At 38.5% G+C, this 21146-nt stretch overlaps 1 protein-coding gene across 13 annotated transcripts in view; it reads left to right on the top strand.

The window, feature by feature from the left end:
- lmo7a (LIM domain 7a) overlaps positions 1-18317 on the top strand; it is a 50521-nt gene extending 32204 nt beyond the window's left edge. For 7 of the 13 annotated variants that reach the window (XM_016254841.1, XM_016254888.1, XM_016254906.1 and 4 more), the window contains 20 exons: positions 396-522; positions 945-1084; positions 1384-2005; positions 5092-5322; positions 5676-5790; positions 6529-6690; positions 7686-7861; positions 7963-8026; positions 8406-8456; positions 9893-9918; positions 10142-10246; positions 10706-10798; positions 11123-11712; positions 12906-12962; positions 13115-13170; positions 14282-14471; positions 14593-14844; positions 15584-15692; positions 17417-17519; positions 17614-18317. In XM_016254841.1, the coding sequence (XP_016110327.1) occupies positions 396-522; positions 945-1084; positions 1384-2005; positions 5092-5322; positions 5676-5790; positions 6529-6690; positions 7686-7861; positions 7963-8026; positions 8406-8456; positions 9893-9918; positions 10142-10246; positions 10706-10798; positions 11123-11712; positions 12906-12962; positions 13115-13170; positions 14282-14471; positions 14593-14844; positions 15584-15692; positions 17417-17519; positions 17614-17636 (3292 nt within the window). In that variant the 3' untranslated portion in view covers positions 17637-18317. Of the gene's footprint in view, positions 1-395; positions 523-944; positions 1085-1383; positions 2006-5091; positions 5323-5675; positions 5791-6528; positions 6691-7685; positions 7862-7962; positions 8027-8405; positions 8457-9892; positions 9919-10141; positions 10247-10705; positions 10799-11122; positions 11713-12905; positions 12963-13114; positions 13171-13347; positions 13578-14281; positions 14472-14592; positions 14845-15583; positions 15693-17416; positions 17520-17613 lie in introns of those variants that run through there. The other 6 variants (XM_016254865.1, XM_016254851.1, XM_016254846.1 and 3 more) reach the window with 6 other exon arrangements.
- Positions 18318-21146: the final 2829 nt, after the last annotated feature.

Here is a 21146-nt window from a genome sequence, read left to right on the forward strand (position 1 = left end):
TGTTCTGGAAACATCCAAAAGCACAGGTGTTTCTGTAATGCAGAAGTATTGTGCTCTCACAGGTAAGACACATGAGTGAAAGTGATTGAATGGGTCACTCATGGAATACTAGCCCATTGAGTTGCCACATAACATTTGTGACAACTCATTAGTTGTTTATTAAGACAACTAATTGTGGCTTGAAGAATATTTGGAACATGCCTGCTGTTTTACTAACCCCTTCAGTATTTTATCTTGTAAATTTCTGTTCTGCATAATTGCTTGATGAGAGCATGTAAAACTTTTACTCGTATCAAAAAGCTGAATGGCTACAATCCACTAAATAGTTTTTCCATCCTAATGCATGGCTTTTTTTTCCTGACTGCTAATGTTTTTGGAAAAACATCTGTTTTCAGGAGCAAATCAGTAAGTGACATCACCGACAGTGAGATGAACCTCAGCAACTTGTCGATGCAGTTGCGAGTTGAAGAGATGCAGAAGATGCGTGCTCGGTTGAAGGATAATGAGGATAAGTGGCAAGATGTGAGTATTGGATCACAAGGTTTTGTTACTGATCATGTTTATAGCTGCAGCTGTTTGGCCTGTGGTTCAATGAAAGTTGAGACTTTAAGACTTCCTCACCTCAACTTCAAGCCACACAATCACATCAATAATAAGTAGTCTGTAACTGTTCAGTGGTACTTTGTAGTGTGGACGTGGTTGGACTGAGCTTCAGTACAGCATTTAGGTCATATACGGGCCCCTAATTCACACGGGAAAAGGAGTCGGGTGGAGCCAAACAGGCAAAATAGGACACAGGCAAAATCTAGTCCTCCCTCACTTCTCAATCTGTCCTCGTGTCTCTCTACCCTTCCCCTGAACTGTCCCTCCTACCGTTACTGCTTATGAATACGCACCTGTGCTCCATTTATGGAGGCTGAGCGTCTTTCTCCTCATCCCTGCAGGATCTTACAAGGTGGAAGAATAAGCGCAGGAGTGTGAATTCTGACATTGTGAAGAAGAAAGAGGAGAGAGAGCAGACTGATCAGATCTCTTCAGGCGACATCAGGAAATCAAAGACCTTCAAGGAAATGCAGGATGAGAGGTGAACATACATTACATGCATTAAATCAAGTAGTTGTGTGAAGCTTAAATGGTACAAAACTGTATATTTAATTTTTAATTCATAATATTTCATGAATTGAATTTAATTCTTCATTTAATATTTTATTTTATTTTATTATTGATGAAATGTTGCGTTCTATGTTTTTGTCATTGTGTGGTCTGCTGTTAGTGCGGAGAGTGTAGTCTGTTCTACTTTCTCTGATCTGTAGTCTGCTCAGTGTAAAAGTGTAATCTAATCGCGGTTCTTGTCCTGCCTCTCTCACGCCTGCCCCTATTCAGAGAGAGCCGACAGCAAAGCAACTACAGGGACAGCTTTAACTCAATCTCTGATGATGTCTTCGAAGAACCTGTACCCCGAAGCAGAACTCTGCCAGCACGTAGCTACACCATTGACACTCCTTACGGCCCCAAGGACAAACCTTCAGTACCCTCCATACCATATCTGAGAGAAAAGGAATCTGTCGCTGGCACTCTGGCATCAGATCAGACAGATTTTCATACCAGACGTGATCGCTTCAGCCCAGATATCCCACTGAAAATGAATAACAACATTGAGGAGAGCCATACAACGACCCGAAGCCTTCTGGACGATCTAGTTCCTGCGTTGGCCAGCAGCAATTCCAGCCTGATCAAGCACACCAGCGTCAGTAAAACCAGCAGCGTTCTCAACAGCTCGGAGTTGATTAGCAACACTAAGCCAGTCAAGAACTCCAGCGGCCCCATTAGCTCTTTGTATAAGCCCAATTCAATGGATACAAAGCAGTCTGGGCTGGATCAAGTTTCTGCCTCCCTCCCCAGGAGCTACCAGAGATCGGATAGCGCAAGACTCACCTCTGTAGTCACGCCTAGGCCATTCGGCACACAGTCCAACCGAATCGCCTCCCTTCCCAGAGTGTTCACGGTGAGTGGCCCTGCTTGGTCTTAAACATCCCCTACATTAAGCACTGACACTCACAATGTACTCACAATGCTTTGATCCCCATGGGCTGCTGCCTAAAAAAAATTCAGCAGTGTAGACTACAGATACACACACTGCTGGCTAATTTAATTCAAATCTGTGTAAATAATATTGTTCTGGAAACATCCAAAAGCACAGGTGTTTCTGTAATGCAGAAGTATTGTGCTCTCACAGGTAAGACACATGAGTGAAAGTGATTGAATGGGTCACTCATGGAATACTAGCCCATTGAGTTGCCACATAACATTTGTGACAACTCATTAGTTGTTTATTAAGACAACTAATTGTGGCTTGAAGAATATTTGGAACATGCCTGCTGTTTTACTAACCCCTTCAGTATTTTATCTTGTAAATTTCTGTTCTGCATAATTGCTTGATGAGAGCATGTAAAACTTTTACTCGTATCAAAAAGCTGAATGGCTACAATCCACTAAATAGTTTTTCCATCCTAATGCATGGCTTTTTTTTCCTGACTGCTAATGTTTTTGGAAAAACATCTGTTTTCAGGAGCAAATCAGTAAGTGACATCACCGACAGTGAGATGAACCTCAGCAACTTGTCGATGCAGTTGCGAGTTGAAGAGATGCAGAAGATGCGTGCTCGGTTGAAGGATAATGAGGATAAGTGGCAAGATGTGAGTATTGGATCACAAGGTTTTGTTACTGATCATGTTTATAGCTGCAGCTGTTTGGCCTGTGGTTCAATGAAAGTTGAGACTTTAAGACTTCCTCACCTCAACTTCAAGCCACACAATCACATCAATAATAAGTAGTCTGTAACTGTTCAGTGGTACTTTGTAGTGTGGACGTGGTTGGACTGAGCTTCAGTACAGCATTTAGGTCATATACGGGCCCCTAATTCACACGGGAAAAGGAGTCGGGTGGAGCCAAACAGGCAAAATAGGACACAGGCAAAATCTAGTCCTCCCTCACTTCTCAATCTGTCCTCGTGTCTCTCTACCCTTCCCCTGAACTGTCCCTCCTACCGTTACTGCTTATGAATACGCACCTGTGCTCCATTTATGGAGGCTGAGCGTCTTTCTCCTCATCCCTGCAGGATCTTACAAGGTGGAAGAATAAGCGCAGGAGTGTGAATTCTGACATTGTGAAGAAGAAAGAGGAGAGAGAGCAGACTGATCAGATCTCTTCAGGCGACATCAGGAAATCAAAGACCTTCAAGGAAATGCAGGATGAGAGGTGAACATACATTACATGCATTAAATCAAGTAGTTGTGTGAAGCTTAAATGGTACAAAACTGTATATTTAATTTTTAATTCATAATATTTCATGAATTGAATTTAATTCTTCATTTAATATTTTATTTTATTTTATTATTGATGAAATGTTGCGTTCTATGTTTTTGTCATTGTGTGGTCTGCTGTTAGTGCGGAGAGTGTAGTCTGTTCTACTTTCTCTGATCTGTAGTCTGCTCAGTGTAAAAGTGTAATCTAATCGCGGTTCTTGTCCTGCCTCTCTCACGCCTGCCCCTATTCAGAGAGAGCCGACAGCAAAGCAACTACAGGGACAGCTTTAACTCAATCTCTGATGATGTCTTCGAAGAACCTGTACCCCGAAGCAGAACTCTGCCAGCACGTAGCTACACCATTGACACTCCTTACGGCCCCAAGGACAAACCTTCAGTACCCTCCATACCATATCTGAGAGAAAAGGAATCTGTCGCTGGCACTCTGGCATCAGATCAGACAGATTTTCATACCAGACGTGATCGCTTCAGCCCAGATATCCCACTGAAAATGAATAACAACATTGAGGAGAGCCATACAACGACCCGAAGCCTTCTGGACGATCTAGTTCCTGCGTTGGCCAGCAGCAATTCCAGCCTGATCAAGCACACCAGCGTCAGTAAAACCAGCAGCGTTCTCAACAGCTCGGAGTTGATTAGCAACACTAAGCCAGTCAAGAACTCCAGCGGCCCCATTAGCTCTTTGTATAAGCCCAATTCAATGGATACAAAGCAGTCTGGGCTGGATCAAGTTTCTGCCTCCCTCCCCAGGAGCTACCAGAGATCGGATAGCGCAAGACTCACCTCTGTAGTCACGCCTAGGCCATTCGGCACACAGTCCAACCGAATCGCCTCCCTTCCCAGAGTGTTCACGGTGAGTGGCCCTGCTTGGTCTTAAACATCCTGACCTGTTTGATTGGCTTTTTTTTTTGTTGTTGTTTTTAGTGAATAAAGCTCTGTGAGAACATTGTACTCCTCACCATAGTGTGATCAATTTACAGTGAAATACTGATGTAATTACAGCTCATATGAATTATAAAGCATCTAACTGAGGTACGCACCTAGAGTAAAGCCATAAAGTGAAGGTCAGATTTTTTTGAGAAAGCATAACATCTCATTATGGAGTGCAACAATCTGGTTCTGGAAGTAAAAATTAATTCATTTTCTCCATAGATTTTTAACGATAACTTTTAAAAACACACCAACTGTGTGTAACAAGGTTGTTATTTAATGGTATGTTTTTGTTGCTGGCTAGCATTATTATAAGTTTTTAAATAACTGTGTTTAACAGCGGAATTCCTGGTGACAAACTACATTACCAATTTATCTGCAAAAATAAAATTAAAATCAGGAAATCAAAACAAGCAAATCACACCAAAAGCACTCTTTAGTGTCCACTCGTTCCCATAAAGCACTGAGAATGACGTAATCGAGTCAATTTCTGAATTCTGTCAAACTACTAAAGCTGTCCAAGTTGCATTTTTGTACCTTTTTTTGCCTATGTCTGATTTTCAAAAGCTTTTTTGCTTCAAACCAAAGTGTTTTGATTCATGTCATATAATAAATGAATGAGGCAAAATCACATCAGGGCCTCTAAAAAAGTGGATTGGCACTGTAGCACTCTATTCCTCTGTTTGAGATATTTAAACCAAACTAGGCTCATGTTTAAAATGATGAGTCGTGATCTATTCTACATGATTAACAATAACAGCAAGGAATGAATACACCTCATATAGAGTTCAGAATTGTTAGCGAAAATACTTATATGGTATTAAAAACCTTTTAGGTGGACAACTCTCTTAAGAGCACAAATGGAGAGACAGACGGCCTCAAGAAATCTACAATTTACAACCGATATGCTCAGTATGTGAAAGAGGATGAAGATATTTCCCAGGAAAGTCCTGTGCAAAGCAGTGATGAAGAGGAGGAAGAGGAGAAAACCTCATCTCCTGTCCCTCCGGTCAACAGACTGTCCCCCCTGCCCAAATCTCCATCCCCGCTCATCTCTTCTAATGAGGTACTGCAAGACTCTCATCTCACAAATCTCACCTACACACTTGCAACTACATTCAGTTTTCTAAAGTAAATTCCATTTGCACAGATACACAAGCACTTTATATTCCTTAAATCTTGACTTAATCCAGATAATTTAAGCATTTTAAAGCTACACTTTGGGGTCTGGGTTGCCTTTTGTGTCCATTTGGCTGTAAATGTGGTCACACTCCTCAAGTAAATTTTATTGTAAATTTCAATAGCACACTCCCGAAACCATTTTATAATTTATGGTCATACTGAAGAAGATGCATGTAACATAGTAAACCACAAATCACTTTATTTTCTGTGTAGAACTGACCTGTCTATGTCTTCCAGGTGGACTACAGTGAGATGAGGATCAGCCTGAACCAGAAACCCAACAGCAGCCGGGACTTTGGCTTTCAGAGCAACTGGGACTCCACGGGGGTCCGTGTCAAATCTGTAGTTCCAGGTAAAAGAAACGTATAAAATCCTAAGAAAAAAGGTGGTCAGTAATGATCTCATGTGCTGCACAGGGAATTAACGAAGCATAAAGTACAGGCTCTACCTGCAGCTTCAGAGAGCATCTGCTGCTGAAAAAACACGTGTGCTGCTACAGTAGCCTATATAGGGCAGATTTGTTTTCTAGGTTGGTTCTAATGAGCCTTTAGTTTACATGACTCTAAATCAGAAAAAAATACTTTTCAAGTGTCTGTACTTTATCAGTGTTTTTCTTTAGACAACTTTACTTCACAACATTCCAAAGCATAATATGGCACTACGTTTCATATTAAATATCATTTAATACTTAATTAAATTAGAAAGCTATTATTTCTTACTTTTACTCAAGTAAAGGTAATTCAAAGATTTACTCGAGTACAAGAAATTGCATTTATAATGTTCTTTTGAGTATTAAAGGTAAAACAAACAACGGCTTTTATTTATGAAATGTAGTGCAGTAAAAAGTATGACATTATGCTTTGGAATGTAGTGAAGTAAAGTTTTCCAAAGAAAAACACTCTGATAAACTACAGATACTTTTTTAATTTACTTGAGTAAAGTAAAAATACTTCACTACTGCCCGCCTCTGCTCTGAATGTATTGTTATCTAAATCACAGTTAGAGGTTAATTTGGCATTTGACACTGTTATTACATTTAGTAAAAAAAAATTTGTATGCTTGATTATGTGTGTGGGACGTGTGTGAGAAGGCAGCCCAGCGGAGCTCGGTCAAGTGAAGGTTGGAGATGAGATCCTCACAGTGAACGGCCGCATGGTGGCAGACCTGAGCTATACTGAGTGGAAGAACAGTATGGAGGAGGCCTTGCAGCAGGGTAGTCTGTTTATGGACATCCGCAGACATGGCAAGAATAGTAAGTCTACACCATCTTTTGAGTGCAGCACTCTCAGACTTCACCTGAGTAAATGACCACAAGAGACCTGGAAAAAGCTTCCGAAGTTAACCAAAAGCAGCAGAAATAACATTATCAGACACTTTTGTACACATATAGCACACTAAGTTCCTCTGTTCTGGGTTGACCCTGTAGTTAAAGATAGAATATACAGTAGTAGTAAAGTGCACATAGTGTATCAACTTATGTTTGTCAGTTGTGTGTTTGGTTGCTGGTTTTCTTTGTTCACTTTTTTCTTTTAAAGGACAAGTTCACTCAAAAAATAAAAATTAAAAATGAAATACTGTCATTATTATATATTATGTCACATATATTTTCACCTCTATGCTGCTGTTTTTTTTCTGTGAAGCACAGAAAAAATGCTTACATTATATTTTACACTGATATAGTGGACTGTCAAGCTCCACAAAGGGCAAAAACATATCACCTGTGTGCACAAAATTCAGATTTTATTTAATTTAATTTTATTTAATGTCATTTGTTTTTATTATTTGTGGAGCACATCTTTTATTTATGTGTTCCACTGAACAAAATAACACCTTTTAACTGTAATAGTTTTTGGCCCAAACATTTTGGGTTATCTATTCCTTTATTGTCTACTTTTCCCTGGCCTGGTGTCTACAGTATATATGACATGCCTTTATTTCTTCCTAAACAGTGTGCATTATTTCTCATTATCTTGGTTTCTAACGTTTGTGGTTCTTGATAACATCAGAGGTTCATATTTTCAGTGTTTACTAGCAGGCTTATGGTTTGTGACAGAAGCTAGATCAGAGGGCATCTGTAAGCTTGTTTGTAAACCTGTTGTATGTGGAGCTCATTCTGACTGCATGGCAGGGGAAGGTGGTCTGTCTTTCATCCCCACTATTTAGAATATAGTATTATGTCTGTAGTCGTACATCGGTTTTCATTCTGTGTTTTTGAAATAAATGATTTTGTTGACATGCCACAATCAGACTGGGGCGGAGACCTACCTTCCCTTCCATTTAAAAGCCATAAGACCATCAATCTGACCAGTCTGGATCCTCTAGGTCCCTCTGAGCCATACCTCAGCACCAACCTGGATTTCACATCCCAACAAACCAAGGATATGGTCGTGAAAACTGTGAATGTCAGCTCACAGTCTGGCAATGTAAGCGGACTATTATTAATCACTTATATATGATACTTAATTTCAATTTATTTGAATGCTTCTTTATTATACTAAACAGATGACCTCTTATTTTTTCACAGAATTATGGTACGAATGGGATAAATGGTGGTTTCCGTGAGGATTCAAAGACTTTGAATAGTAAAGGTATATTACTTTTTCCAGCTAATTGCTTGGAAACATTCTGTGAAGCTTTTTTCTGTAGTTTGTTTCTGTGCCTGTTTTATTAAATGCATGTTGTGCAGAAAAGTTGTGGAAAAAATTTATCTTGTTCATAGATTGTTTCATAGCTTGACAAGAATGCTTGTTTTTGATTAACTTAAACTAGCCAAAAGTAAAAAGTAGAATAAAGATAGCCAAGCTCTGTGCACATACAATGATTATATAAAAAAGGTTTTCTAACTACATTTCTATAAGAAAGCAGTGTGAATTAATAATGAATTGCTAAATCTAGTTCCCCAGGGCACCTGGAACTTTTTCCTTTGTACAGATTCAACTTCTTCTAACATTTTTATCTCCCATGTAGAATCCATTACTTTGAAAAACTTAAAAAGGAGATCAGAGTTTTTTGAACAAGGTAACAGAACAGCATCAGTCAAGTGCTGGTGCGTTCAGGCTTTGTGTTTCGGGGGCTGTGGGTAAACTGCTAAGTCTTCATCCTGCCATCCTCCTCCTCCTCTCTCTCTAGCAGAAGCCCCTCATAACCTCTGTGCTCTTCCCTCTGCAGGGCTCACAGTCAGTTCTCTGGTCTACCTCTGTGGTAAAGGGGGGTTGAGTGTGCAGTGTCCACTTCCATTTCGAGCTCTGACATGCTGTCTACAGGAGTCTGAATACTTTAAAAACGTAGATAAAAATTCATGAGTAAATAGTGCAAAATAGTGCAATAGTTCACCTAAAAATTACAATTCTGTCATTATTTACTCACCATCATATTCTTCCAAAGCCACCTATGACAAAAGGAGAACATTTGAAGACTGATTTCACTTTGCTTTTTTCAGTGTAATTACAATCAATGTGACCTGAAGCTCTCAGGCTTCAAAACTGACACAAAAAGCACCATAAAATATCATGAAAATGGCCTAAACTAAATTTCAATCCTTCTGAAGTTTAGTTTCCTGTAGTGAATTCTATAACACTATATAAATAATACGGGTTCTGTTTGAAATGACATAATGTAAATTATGAAACAAATTCAAATTTGTTATATTGCCAATGATTGTTGTTGCTTACATCGCCTCAGATCATGAAACCTTATTGAAAAATTATGACCTTTTGGTTGCTTTTTCCACTATCAGTGCAAACAAACCTTAAAAAAAGAATTTCTGTTATGTTGCCATGCTCTTGAAGACCTCTTAAAGACAGCATGTCAGGAACCATGCCAACATACAAAGCACTCTAAATAAAAAATAGGAAACTGCATCAGAGGGATAGACAGTCCATATCTTGCTAATACCTGCCACATTGATATAATATCAGAGAATTTCTCCATAGGCATAAATGAAAGAATTCAGGATGAGACAGATATGAATATGAGGCTGTACTACCTTCTCACACTCAAGTCAGCCTTGCTGTATATCCCTGATTATCAGAGCAGCTCAGGCAAAGAAATCAGTAATCAGTGTGGAGTGTGTTGGTATTGTGTTGTGAATGTGAATAGTGCATGCTGTGCTGGACATGGATGTGGGGTTTGGTTTTACTAATAACCAGTGCTTCTGCATGTGACATTGCATTTAAAGACTGGCCAAATGTGTTTATGCATTATTCATTTGGTTTGGTTATTGAAGACTTTGCATGTGTTTGTTTATTCAAGCCATTGCATGTGGTTCTAATTTAACATTTATTTATGGAGCTGTTGGGTTATGGGTTTCTTATTTGAACCGATATTATTCTATGAGATATTTGGGATGGAATGCTGTTCATGTGTTCCCTTCATGCTATCAAGAAGGGTTTCATTCAAAATGTAGGCTACAATGTATTTATTCAGAAGAATCTAATTGTAGCTGGTTTTTACAGGTGGATCGGACACAGCAATATCAAATGTAAGTTGTTTCATATGTTTTCTTTTAATCAAACTACTGTTGTTGACATGCATATGATCTGATTAAGTGAATTATATAGTTTAATCCATGTTTTGGGGCCTTTTATCTTTTTGGATCTTTGACAAGACAATGTGATCATGCAAGGTCTTGGAAAGGATCTGTGTGGTATTTTATTTGGCCAGTGGTTGGCTCCAATAATTAAAAGCGTTTTCTGTGTCTGTAGCTGACCGTTCCCTCCATCACTACATCCACTACCCGGTCCTGGGACCCTGAAGAAGAGCGCAAACGACAGGAGAAATGGCAGAAAGAGCAGGAGCGTTTGCTGCAGGTAAATATTATAGTATCTGTGCTCATGCATTTGTTATGAATTAAACTTAATTATGTTGGGTAAAATAGATTTATAGAGTAAAGTAGATTTTTTTTCATGAGATTGTAGAAATTAGTTAAACTAGGATAAATTTTTTTCTACTAATTGTCATACAAACTCAAGTTTGTTGTGTTTCTTGAATACAAAACTAGACATGCATCATGTAGACCTTTTAATTTTGGGGGAAAAAAACAATATTATTCTCTGTTTGTGTGTATGATTATTGCATATTCAGAATATTTGTATTATGATTGCGAAGATTGGTGGCAAACTGATTCATTGTTTGTTAATAAATGCCAAAAGCACAGTGTAATTATGCATTTTGAAATTTTGAAGCATTGTTTAGCTACAATCAATGGTCTTTTCTTTTTGTTTTCATTCCCTCTCTCTCCTGTTTTGCCCTTGCTTGGCTTGCTGAAGGAGAAGTACAAAAAGGACCAAGAAAAACTCGAAGAGGAGTGGAGAAAGGCACAGCATGAGCTTGAGAAGGAGAACTTAAAAAAACATGAGGAGGTATATTTAATATTTGATTTATTTATCATAACCATTGCAAGTCAGTGTTTTACAGATGCCTCAGCAATAATTTGATCATATCCATGAGAGATTGTATATTCAAATAAACAAACAAACAAATTAATAAATAAGAGAATTCAGAAAAATAACCGATTTAACACAATTTACCCTTTTCAAAAGTTCATTTAAGCCATTTTATGACGATTTTGCAGCAAACTATTATTTTATATGGTATACATCTGGCAGTTACTGCAAGGGGTATGTAAACCCTATCACACTGTCACTGTCAAACACCAAAAAAATCCTTTGATTGCTGTTGAACAGGAGATGCGGCGTTTAGAGGAAGAGAGGAGAAAAAGGGAGGAACAAGAGCGCCTTGAGGAAGAGAAGAAGAAGAGAGAAGAAGAACAGAGGAAAAGAAGAGAAGAGGAGTGGCTGCGTTTAGAGGAAGAGAGGAGAAAACGAGAAGAACAAGAGCGCCTTGAGGAAGAGAAGAAGAAGAGAGAAGAAGAACAGAGGAAAAGAAGAGAAGAGGAGTGGCTGCGTTTAGAGGAAGAGAGGAGAAAACGAGAAGAACAAGAGCGCCTTGAGGAAGAGAAGAAGAAGAGAGAAGAAGAACAGAGGAAAAGAAGAGAAGAGGAGTGGCTGCGTTTAGAGGAAGAGAGGAGAAAACGAGAAGAACAAGAGCGCCTTGAGGAAGAGAAGAAGAAGAGGGAAGAAGAGGAGAGGAAAAAAAGAGAACAGGATAGGCTGCGTTTAGAGGAAGAGAAGAGGAAGAGGGAGGAGCAAGAGTACCTTGAAGAACTGAGGAGGAATAGAGAAGAGGAAGAGCGCCTCCTTCAGGAAAAAGAGAGGAATCGAAGAGAGGAGGAGAGGAGGCGACTGGAAGAGCAGAAGAGATCTCAGGAGCAAGAGTGAGTTTTGTCATTTCAGCAGTCTTTTCTCTCACTTTATTTATGTCCCATCTCTCATTATCTGTGTCACACTGATATGAATGTTTAATTTTCTCAAGCATGCATTTCAGTTTTGTTTACTTCCAGAACAATAACATGAAGGAATGGCACTGAATATCATGCTTGACAAATGCTGCAAGTAACCTGACTAAACTAACATTGTCTGTGTTAGGGCTGGGCGGCATGACACTATAAATTTGCAATACCTTCTATGCGTCGGCTGATTTGTATGTATCAGTGAGCAGGGCTGCTTTGCATTGTTAAGTGAATGGAAACAAAGATGATGTTATGCTAAAGAAAATGAATTTACAGTAATTTTAGCTGAAGTACGGTCACAGGTATATCGTCTGTTTTACAGCGCCTTCAAATGCGGCTCATTCAATCAGAATTTAGAGTTAATGATATGACCAAATAAGATAAAATACCTTTCTTTTATAGAATATTTAATTCAGTGACTTGCCAAAAAGCAATACCACATGGTTATTTAATAGTATCATCGAAAAGTGCAGTTAGTAATAATTTTGAATGTTTTTTTAAAGAGAAGTCTCTTTAGCTCTCCAAGGCTGCATTTATTTGTTGAAAAAATACAATAAAAAAGCAATTTTGTGAAATATTCTAACAATTTAAAATAACAGTTTTCTAATGCTAATATATTTTAAAATGTAATTTATTCCTGTCCAGTCTAAGTTCAGTCTTCAGTGTCACATGATTCTTCAGAAATCATTCAGATATACTGATTTGGTGCTCAAAATACATTTTATATTATTATCAATGTTGAACACATTTTTTCAGGATTCTCTGATGAATAGAAAGTTCAAAAAAACAACATTTTTAGATAAAAATTTTTGTAATATTATATTAGTGTATCAGTGTAGAATTAGTTTAGTAATTTATTATAGTAACGTGTCATTAATTGTTAGTGTAAAATAAATTTTTCATAATTTTTTACAGCAAAAAATATATGTTGATACATGCCGATACTGCGAAACAAAATACTTGTGCCATGATTTAAGATTCTGGTCATACTTCCCAGCTCTAATCTGTTTTTTTACTCATGCATTATTAACCAGACTAATTTGTCTTCTATTAATGTTGTTCAATCATGACTATATGAACATCTGCTTGTCTGTGCTGATTCTGCTGTTTGGCCACAGTAAGGTGGACTTCTTTGGCTATACCAATGTTTACCCTCAATTATCCTACTCACACAGGTAATAGGACTCTGCTGTTTGCACTCCCATTTGTATTTAATAAAGTTATGCTTTCAGGCTATGCATCCATATAGGATTTATACATTGATAAGATCTTTCATCTGTATGTTTATCAGACGGCGTAATCTTTTGTCTTCCAATTTGGTTTGCAGATCTATTTCCAAATCAACTCCAGAACTTGATGAGGTTGCAAAACCAGATATTAAAGGTCAGTGCAGCTTTTATATTTTCTCTAAACCTTTATGTGTATCTATTGTTCTTTTTGCCGCTGAGACAGCACTATGTAAAGGATCGTGTCAGAATCCTCAAGAGCGTGTAGTCAGTGGGCCACACATTGTAAGGGCTGGAGTAAGATGGTTGCTGTAGAGTCTGCGGCTCTCTGCAGGTGTGTACGGCAGACACAGGGGTTTGGCAGGATGGCTGCTGGAAGAGGAACTGAGGCGAAAGAAAAACACTCAGATCCAGAGAGAGCAGGCAGCGAGTGAGCTAGAGCTTGAGAGGAGGAGCATCCTCAATGCCATGAAATACAGAGATCCAGAGAGAGGTGTGCGCGGCTCAAAACACGCCAATCAATCAGACCAACCAATCAGCTCGGCCTGATTTATGCAAATTTGACAGATGCAATGTCAGCAAAATCAGTTGAAATCGAGCCTGTGTCCACGTGATCAGTGTGCATTTGATTTAAAAACTGTAATATAAAAACAGTGGGGTCCAAAAGTCTGAGACCACTAATGAAAATGCTTCTATTTCTCATTTTTTAAGTTAATATTTTTTCTTACAATCATCTAATATGCATTACACTACCGTTAAAAAGTTTGTTGTCAATTTTTTTTAAGTAATTAGTTATTTTATGCAGCAAGGATGAAATTGATCTAGAGTGACAATAAAGACTTTTACATTGTTACAGAAATATTCTGTAATGCTGTTCTTTTGAACTTTTTGTTCATCAAAGAATCCTGTAAAAAAGTTTCTTGGGTTCCACAAAAATATTAAGCAGGACAGTTGTTTTCAACATTGATAATAATGTTTTGTTTATTTATTTATTTATTTTGAGCACCAAATTACCATATTGGAGTGATTTTTGAAGCATTATGTTCAAGAACATCTGACCGTTTGTGCTTGTTTATTTCCAGGTTTACATCATAATTTGAATCCCAGATATCCACTGTGGTCTCAAACATTCAGGCCCCACTATATATAATCGGATGAAGAATATCTGAAATCAATTGCTTTTGATCTTGATGTCTACCAAGTCTATTTACAACTTGTCACTTTGTTATTAATGGTGATTTGTGTGTTTCTGTTGTTGGCTCGAGCAGCGAGCGGTGGTCTGGGTGAGTTCAGTAGAGACTATAAGAAAGAGCCCCAGACTCAGTCTGAGGTGGAGAGGCAGCAGATCCTTCATGAAATGAGAAAGAAGACTTCTTTGAACACAGACAACAGCTGGATTCGCCAGCAGAGCGCTGCCAATGTTACCGCCAAAGAACCGATTGATCTGCCCATCAGGAGGTCAGTACTGGACAGCATTATTTTTCTTTGTAACTAAATTATCAAATGAAATATGCAAAGAGGAAAATGCAATTGATGTGAGCTTCAAGCATAAAGACTGACAAGCTCTCTTTGCTTGCAGAGGCGAGTCTCTTGACAACCTCGATATGCCTCGTTCCTCTTGGAGATCATCATGGAACACATCTAACAGCACCTCGTCCATACCAGACTACAGCCGGCCTCATTCGTCCCTCTCTGGCTCCTTGTCGTACCAGAGTGGACGTCCAGAGTCTGCAACTCTGCAGTCATCTCAGTCCATGAGCTCCCTCAGGCAGTCCTGGTCCCCATCCGCAGCTACACCAGAGCCAGAGCCTCGAGCTCCACCACGGAATAGGTATGCCTCACTAAAAAAAGGAATTTGTCATTGTAATCGAAACACTCTAAAACAGTGGTTCTCAACTGGTAGGTTAATGACAGCAGAATAATAAAATGAGACTAATTCTGGATAGCAAAACAAAAGGCTTCAACTGCCACATTCCAATCGGAGACAACATGTCTTAGTATGTTATGCAGTACTGCTTCTCATGTAAATTAATCTTGCTTTAAGGATATGGAGAAGTTTTACTGGAAAACAAGTAAACAAAATATGAATGGGATGTCAGTAAGTTGCTGTCACATTTACCATTGTTAAATAATTTTAATAGGAATCTGTGCAATCTGGAATTTTGCTTGAGGGTGAAAGTTTTTCAAACACAGATTTTGCATCAGATTCAAGTTGGTCACACAAATTGAACTGACCAACAGAAAGCTGCTTGTTTCAAAGTGACATGTGTGAGCTGTGCTACACTATTGTCAATAAAAAGTGGCTCTATTTGCTTGTATAATTTCACAGAAATTTTGCTGATGTGACTGCACCATAATACATTTTTGTTGACATTTTGTATGATAAACTATTTTGATACTCTCTTGGGCTTGTGAAACCAAACCATTTGAGAACCGCATATCTAAACCATACCACCCAACCATTCCCATGTGTCTCCCATATTCTTGTTGTCTTCAAAATGTGTTTTCACCCCACATGAGCCATGGGCATCTGTGTTGCTGGGCTTCAGATGATGTTTTCTGTAATCTAGGTCAGTGAGTGGCAGGAAAATATGTTCGTTCTGTAATACACCACTGGGCAAAGGAGCAGCCATGATCATCGAGTCCCAGGGGCTCTGTTATCATTTGAGTTGTTTCAAGGTGAGCGTTCAGCTACTCGGAGGTCAGGTCCAGCCTGGCTTCATCAGTGACTAACCTGACTAATGTGCTCTGTCTGCTTTTATGATTATTCTAATCAGTTGTTATGTGCATGTATAAACTCGATCAAAATGTCAACCCAGAGAATCAAAATGCCAATTCTAGCTGCTTCGTGGATAACGGCACTGACAGCACTGCCCTGTGACTTATCTTTCTTTCCTAAAAGACTGTCATTTATTTCTCTCAAATGCGCATAAACCATCAAGAACAAACCATATGCATTCTAAAGGATGAACTACAAAAATCTGTTTCTGCCAAAACTGAAATATTTGTGATTTTGCTTCTATAGCATTGTTGTACTATGAGGATTTTGATTGCATCTGTGCCAAAAATCCTATCGCATGTCCCAGAAACATGTCTTATTCACCAACCACACATAGTCTAATTTTACTAGTTAAATGTTGGTTTAGCACTGCGCCATTTTTAGCATAAACACACGTCATGTATATGCAAATTAGAATAGAATTATAGAGTGCACCTTATTCATTAGGTGCCTGGTGCAGTAAACATTGTGCTATCATAGAGTTGTATTTAAGACATGCCTGTGTACATTTTGCAATTATAATTCATCAAATGTGACCCTGGACCACAAAACCAGTCATAAGGATAAATTTTTTTTAACTGAAAGAAAGATTTATACATCTGAAAGTCGAATAAATAAGCTTTCTATTGATGTATGGTTTGTTAGGATATGACAATATTTGGCCAAGATACAACTATTTGAAAATCTGGAATCTGAGGGTGCAAAAAAATCTAAATATTGAGAAAATCACATTAAAAGTTGTCCAAATGAAGTTCTTAGCAATGCATATTACTATTCAAAAATTACATTTTTAAATATTTACGGTAGGAAATTTACAAAATATCTTCATGGAACATGATCTTTACTAAAGAGCCTAATGATTTTTGGCATATCCATAATTTTGCTATTGCTACAAATATACCCATGCTACTTATGACTGATTTTGTGGTCCAGGGTCACAAATGATGATTAAATAAGGGAGAATAGTGTTAAAATGGGACATATAACTAAAATGTTCTGTAATCAAGCACACTTTATGTATTTTAACATGCAGTTTATGTGTCTGGATCACAGTGATGGAGTCCCAGTTAAGTACTCCAAATTGCAGTAATCTGCTGTATCTTCCATAGTTTAGCACTCAAAACTGGGAGTGTGCACAGTGCATAATGCGTTTAGCATATTTATAAAGTGAATCGAGTGCTAAAACAGCACAGACAAGTATTTGTAAATAAATTATGCTATCAGACAGTGGGTATAATTTATTCTTATTGAATTTCCTCCTGAATTTATTTCAATGCCTTTACCTTCAGCGCAGCTGTATGTTACTCATCTAGAGCTCCTAGATGAGTTACTCAAGCTTCTAGATGTTACTCATCCTCGTCATTCTCCAAATGCCAATCATTTGTATTTCTGCTCATCCTCTCATTCACGTTGCATTGTCCTCCTGTTAATCTTGTTGCCGGGTTATTTCTGGTCCTTTCGGCTTGTGTTATTACTGCAATTTCATATCCTCTGATGCTGCTGCCATTGACCTCAAGCTAGGATTCTCTCTCTCTCACTCTTATATGGAAGTGAGTGTGTGATACGGCATTACATGGAGGATTCCGTCTTTCTAACAATGTGTTCTTTCATCTTGTGTTTGCAGTGCTTTAAATGCAGGTCTGATTTGGGAGGCTCAGAAGCAGGAGCAGAAGTCAGAATACGAAACCAACAGCTCTATTGTAACTCCTGCTATATGCGACTCAAAAGTAGGCCACACATCTCTGCAGTATATGCGGCTCAGTTACATAGTTCACCAAGTGATTTCTGATGTTCTTTACAATGATTTTTCTCTCTTTTCAGCTGGGCAGCCCACAGCCATGTGATCTCGCAGTACTGCAGCAGATCGAGGAGGAACCAATCACAGACAAGGAACTGTAAACACTAGAATTGTGTTGGAGATTGATGAACATTGGGTGATTTAGCCAGCTTTGATTATTCAATGAGCTTCTATTCTTCTTTTTCACTTATGAGAGGGTGAGATTCCTAAGGTTATGTTTATTTGAAAGTATTAGTAATTGTTTGTACAAAAGGGATGTGCATGTACCTTGAATATGAACTATGCATTTGAAAAGATAATTAATACACTGTCTTTTTCATCATCACTGATTGAATCTTCTGTTGACTTCTGGCTGGTTAACTGATATCTGTATGTTCATGAAAGTGTTTATAGTAATTAATAGAAATATGCTATTTTATTGTCATTGCGTATTTAGGTTTCTCCTGCAGAATTTTCAATATAAGGGTTTGCTGAATAAAATATCCTGTGTGCTTCATCTGTGTGCCTTTTTGCGTTCTGATGGGAGAAGATGATTAAGGATAAATCCATTAAGACTTTATTCAAAAGTAGCATGGTTAGTCAGCAGCACTCATGATGAGTTATATACTCTTTCATTGGTAGCATCTATTTTATGCATCTGAGCAATTTCTCTGCAAGGGGAAAAGATGAATCTAGAACAAAAGCAGCGTACTCCGTAATAATTGTAAATACAATTTCCAAACTATAATATCTTTCCTGAGTGTGATTTACTTGACTAATCTCTCATTAATTGGATTTTATTTGTCCATTTAAAACTAGTCTGAATCCACTGTTACTGTCTCCAAGTGACATTGGTTCGACTTTCATTGTGTTTATAGCCTCATCACAGTCACAGGGGATTTTAATCCAATACCTTTTCCAATGGCTCATGTATTTTTATCATATTGTAGTACTACAATGCATTTCCCATGATACTTTTCAATGAGTGTGTATTTTTGTTGCAGTTGCCTAATGACATTACATCTGCACACTGCAAACACCTGTTGGGAATTCACTGCTAGTCCTGTAAAGGTGAATCTGATGTATCAGGGCCTCAGAAGCATTACAATAATATTATTGTTCAGAATATAAGAGGACAGAAAAAGAGAAACCCCTGCAATTCCTGCAGTTTGTTCTAATGGAGAGCATCAGCTGATTCTCATTTGAGTGTAGTACTGCCCCTACGAAAATTAACTATGATTGTATGATGAATAAAACCAAAAAACCATGGTTACTATAGTTAAGCCATGGTAACCACAAATTAACCATGGCTGTAGCTCTATGGTTTTTTGTCACATATTACAGTTCAGGTAAAAGCAAAGAAGCAAAAGGGCATATTTGTAGGCCACTATGGATATGCTTACATTATACCATTAAAAGTTCTGGTCTGGTATCGCATTTAAGTTGAATGGTACACTAGCCCAGCAAACTAGTATATATTGAAGTTATAAAGAGGTGTTTGGAGATCTTAACATCTTCTATAGAACAGTGGTTCCCAACCCTGGTCCTGGAGGCACCCCAACACTGCACATTTTGCATGTCTCCTTAATCAAACACACCTGATTCAGGTCATCAGCTCATTAGTAGAGACTCCAAGACCTGAAACTTGTGCGGCAGAGAAAGGAGACATGCAAAACGTGCAGTGTTGGGGTGCCTCCAGGACCAGGATTGGGAACCACTGTTCCAGAACATGGTGCAAACTTGCTCTTTTCAAGTTAATTGTGTTTTGGATTACTACTTTTAGTACTCTTCTTATCAGTGCCATTTTCTCAACAAGCTGTTCTTGTGTCATGATAAGCAAGCAGAAGCTTCTTCCGGCACTTGAAAAAGGATTGTTCTAGGACCTTTTGATGAAGTGAAAGGAAATCGAGTTAGATCCTGATGTGTCCCGGACCATGGCTGTAGGCAATACTTTGGATCGATTAAAGAAAAAGAATGTTCCCGCTTTGTCCCGGTGCTGTGGAGACAAACGTACACTTGCTTTTTATGCAGCTCACATTTCATTTTACAACACTCTGAGTTTCCTGAAACACTCCGTTTGGATGTTATAGTGATCCTTTTTTGGTAAATTGCACAACCAGTTGAGTTTTATTCCCCTTTTCTAGTGTTTTCTCATGGCTTGTTATTATCAGCCTTTCTGCTGATACAAGAGGAGGCTCTTGTTGTTTCGTGGAGGTGGGTAATATAGTTGTTGACTAAAGTGGCCATTAAACCAGCACTTAGTAACCTGGCAGTGACATGCAACGCAGCCCTCAATCACAGTTTTCAGATGCCGCATCATTTCTCCTCCGCACTTTAGAGCCAAACACACACATGAGAAGTGAGTGGATACCTGACTGAAGTAGATGAGGGAAGGATTCTTTCAGGTGTGAGAATCAAAGGGATTTTTTTTAAAGAGGGGCAGAGCGCCCACTCTCTCTGTTAAATGGAGATTTGGTGTGGGGGGTAGAAAGTGATTCATTTTTTTATGTCAAGACCTAAGCCAAGTGCGATCACTGCAGGCACTGATTTCTAATTTCCCTTGATGGCATACTTCAAAGATCCAATCTATACTTGTCTTCTATCTTACTGTACCGCTCTGTCTAATGCTTGGCCTCCAATGAAATGTGCTGGCCCTTCATTTTCAGTGACATGGAAAATGTTTCACTGCTCATGAATGCTAAGGCGGCCACAGCTGGAGGATGCAGATATGCTTGAAGTTATTATGCCAAGAGGATGTTTTCTAGCCCGCTGTGAATTCAGCTGCCATTGTGCTGAGCTGGGCATGGAGGTGAATATTAAGTCACAAGTTCATCTTCTGTTTTCACGCTAAATGATTTTGATGATTTTAGGAGATTAAGTATGGTATGAAGTTTAGGGTGTATTGGAAAATTAGAGCCGCTAGCAGTTTTTGGTTTAGATATCATCACACTTTAAATAAAATCCTAAAAGGGCACATTTGCACTTGATTAATCCAATTATGTTTTTAGTCTTATAGATTTATACTTTAAGTATCAATTCTTTTTTGGTGCAGTAGCTGTATATCTGTGATTGGTGATTTCTGGACTCCACATGTCACAGCCGAGCTTATGAAAAAGCACATCGGCATATTCCAGTGTCACCACATGCAGTTTTCATCCATCATTACTTGGAATTAATGAGAGCTCTTCAAAGGCTGAGCACATTTTAAATTGTTCTTCTACATGCACTGGACCAGACTGCTGTTTGAAATGCATATAACACTGAAATGACTAAAATTTTAGTCATTTTAGTCTTTTAAAATATAGTAATACTTGAAAAGCCTTTAGTCACACAATTTGTTAACAAAAATTACTTACAGCAATGTTGTGGATTAAGTAATACTATACAAAAGTTAGCTTTGGATTTGATTGGGGAAGTGGTGATCCAGAAGATGTGAGTGGTGCAGAGTTGTGTTATTGTGACTGAAGTAAGTGTGTGTGTGTGTGTGTGTGTGTGTGTGTGCGTGTGCGTGTGCGTGTGCGTGTGTGTTTTAATAGATGGGAGCATTGGTGTGTTCTCTCACTCTTGGAATGGAATT

This window comes from Sinocyclocheilus grahami, unplaced genomic scaffold (genome assembly GCF_001515645.1).
Source record: "Sinocyclocheilus grahami isolate Dianchi unplaced genomic scaffold, SAMN03320097.WGS_v1.1 scaffold28.1, whole genome shotgun sequence".
Classification (NCBI taxonomy): Eukaryota; Metazoa; Chordata; class Actinopteri; order Cypriniformes; family Cyprinidae; genus Sinocyclocheilus; species Sinocyclocheilus grahami.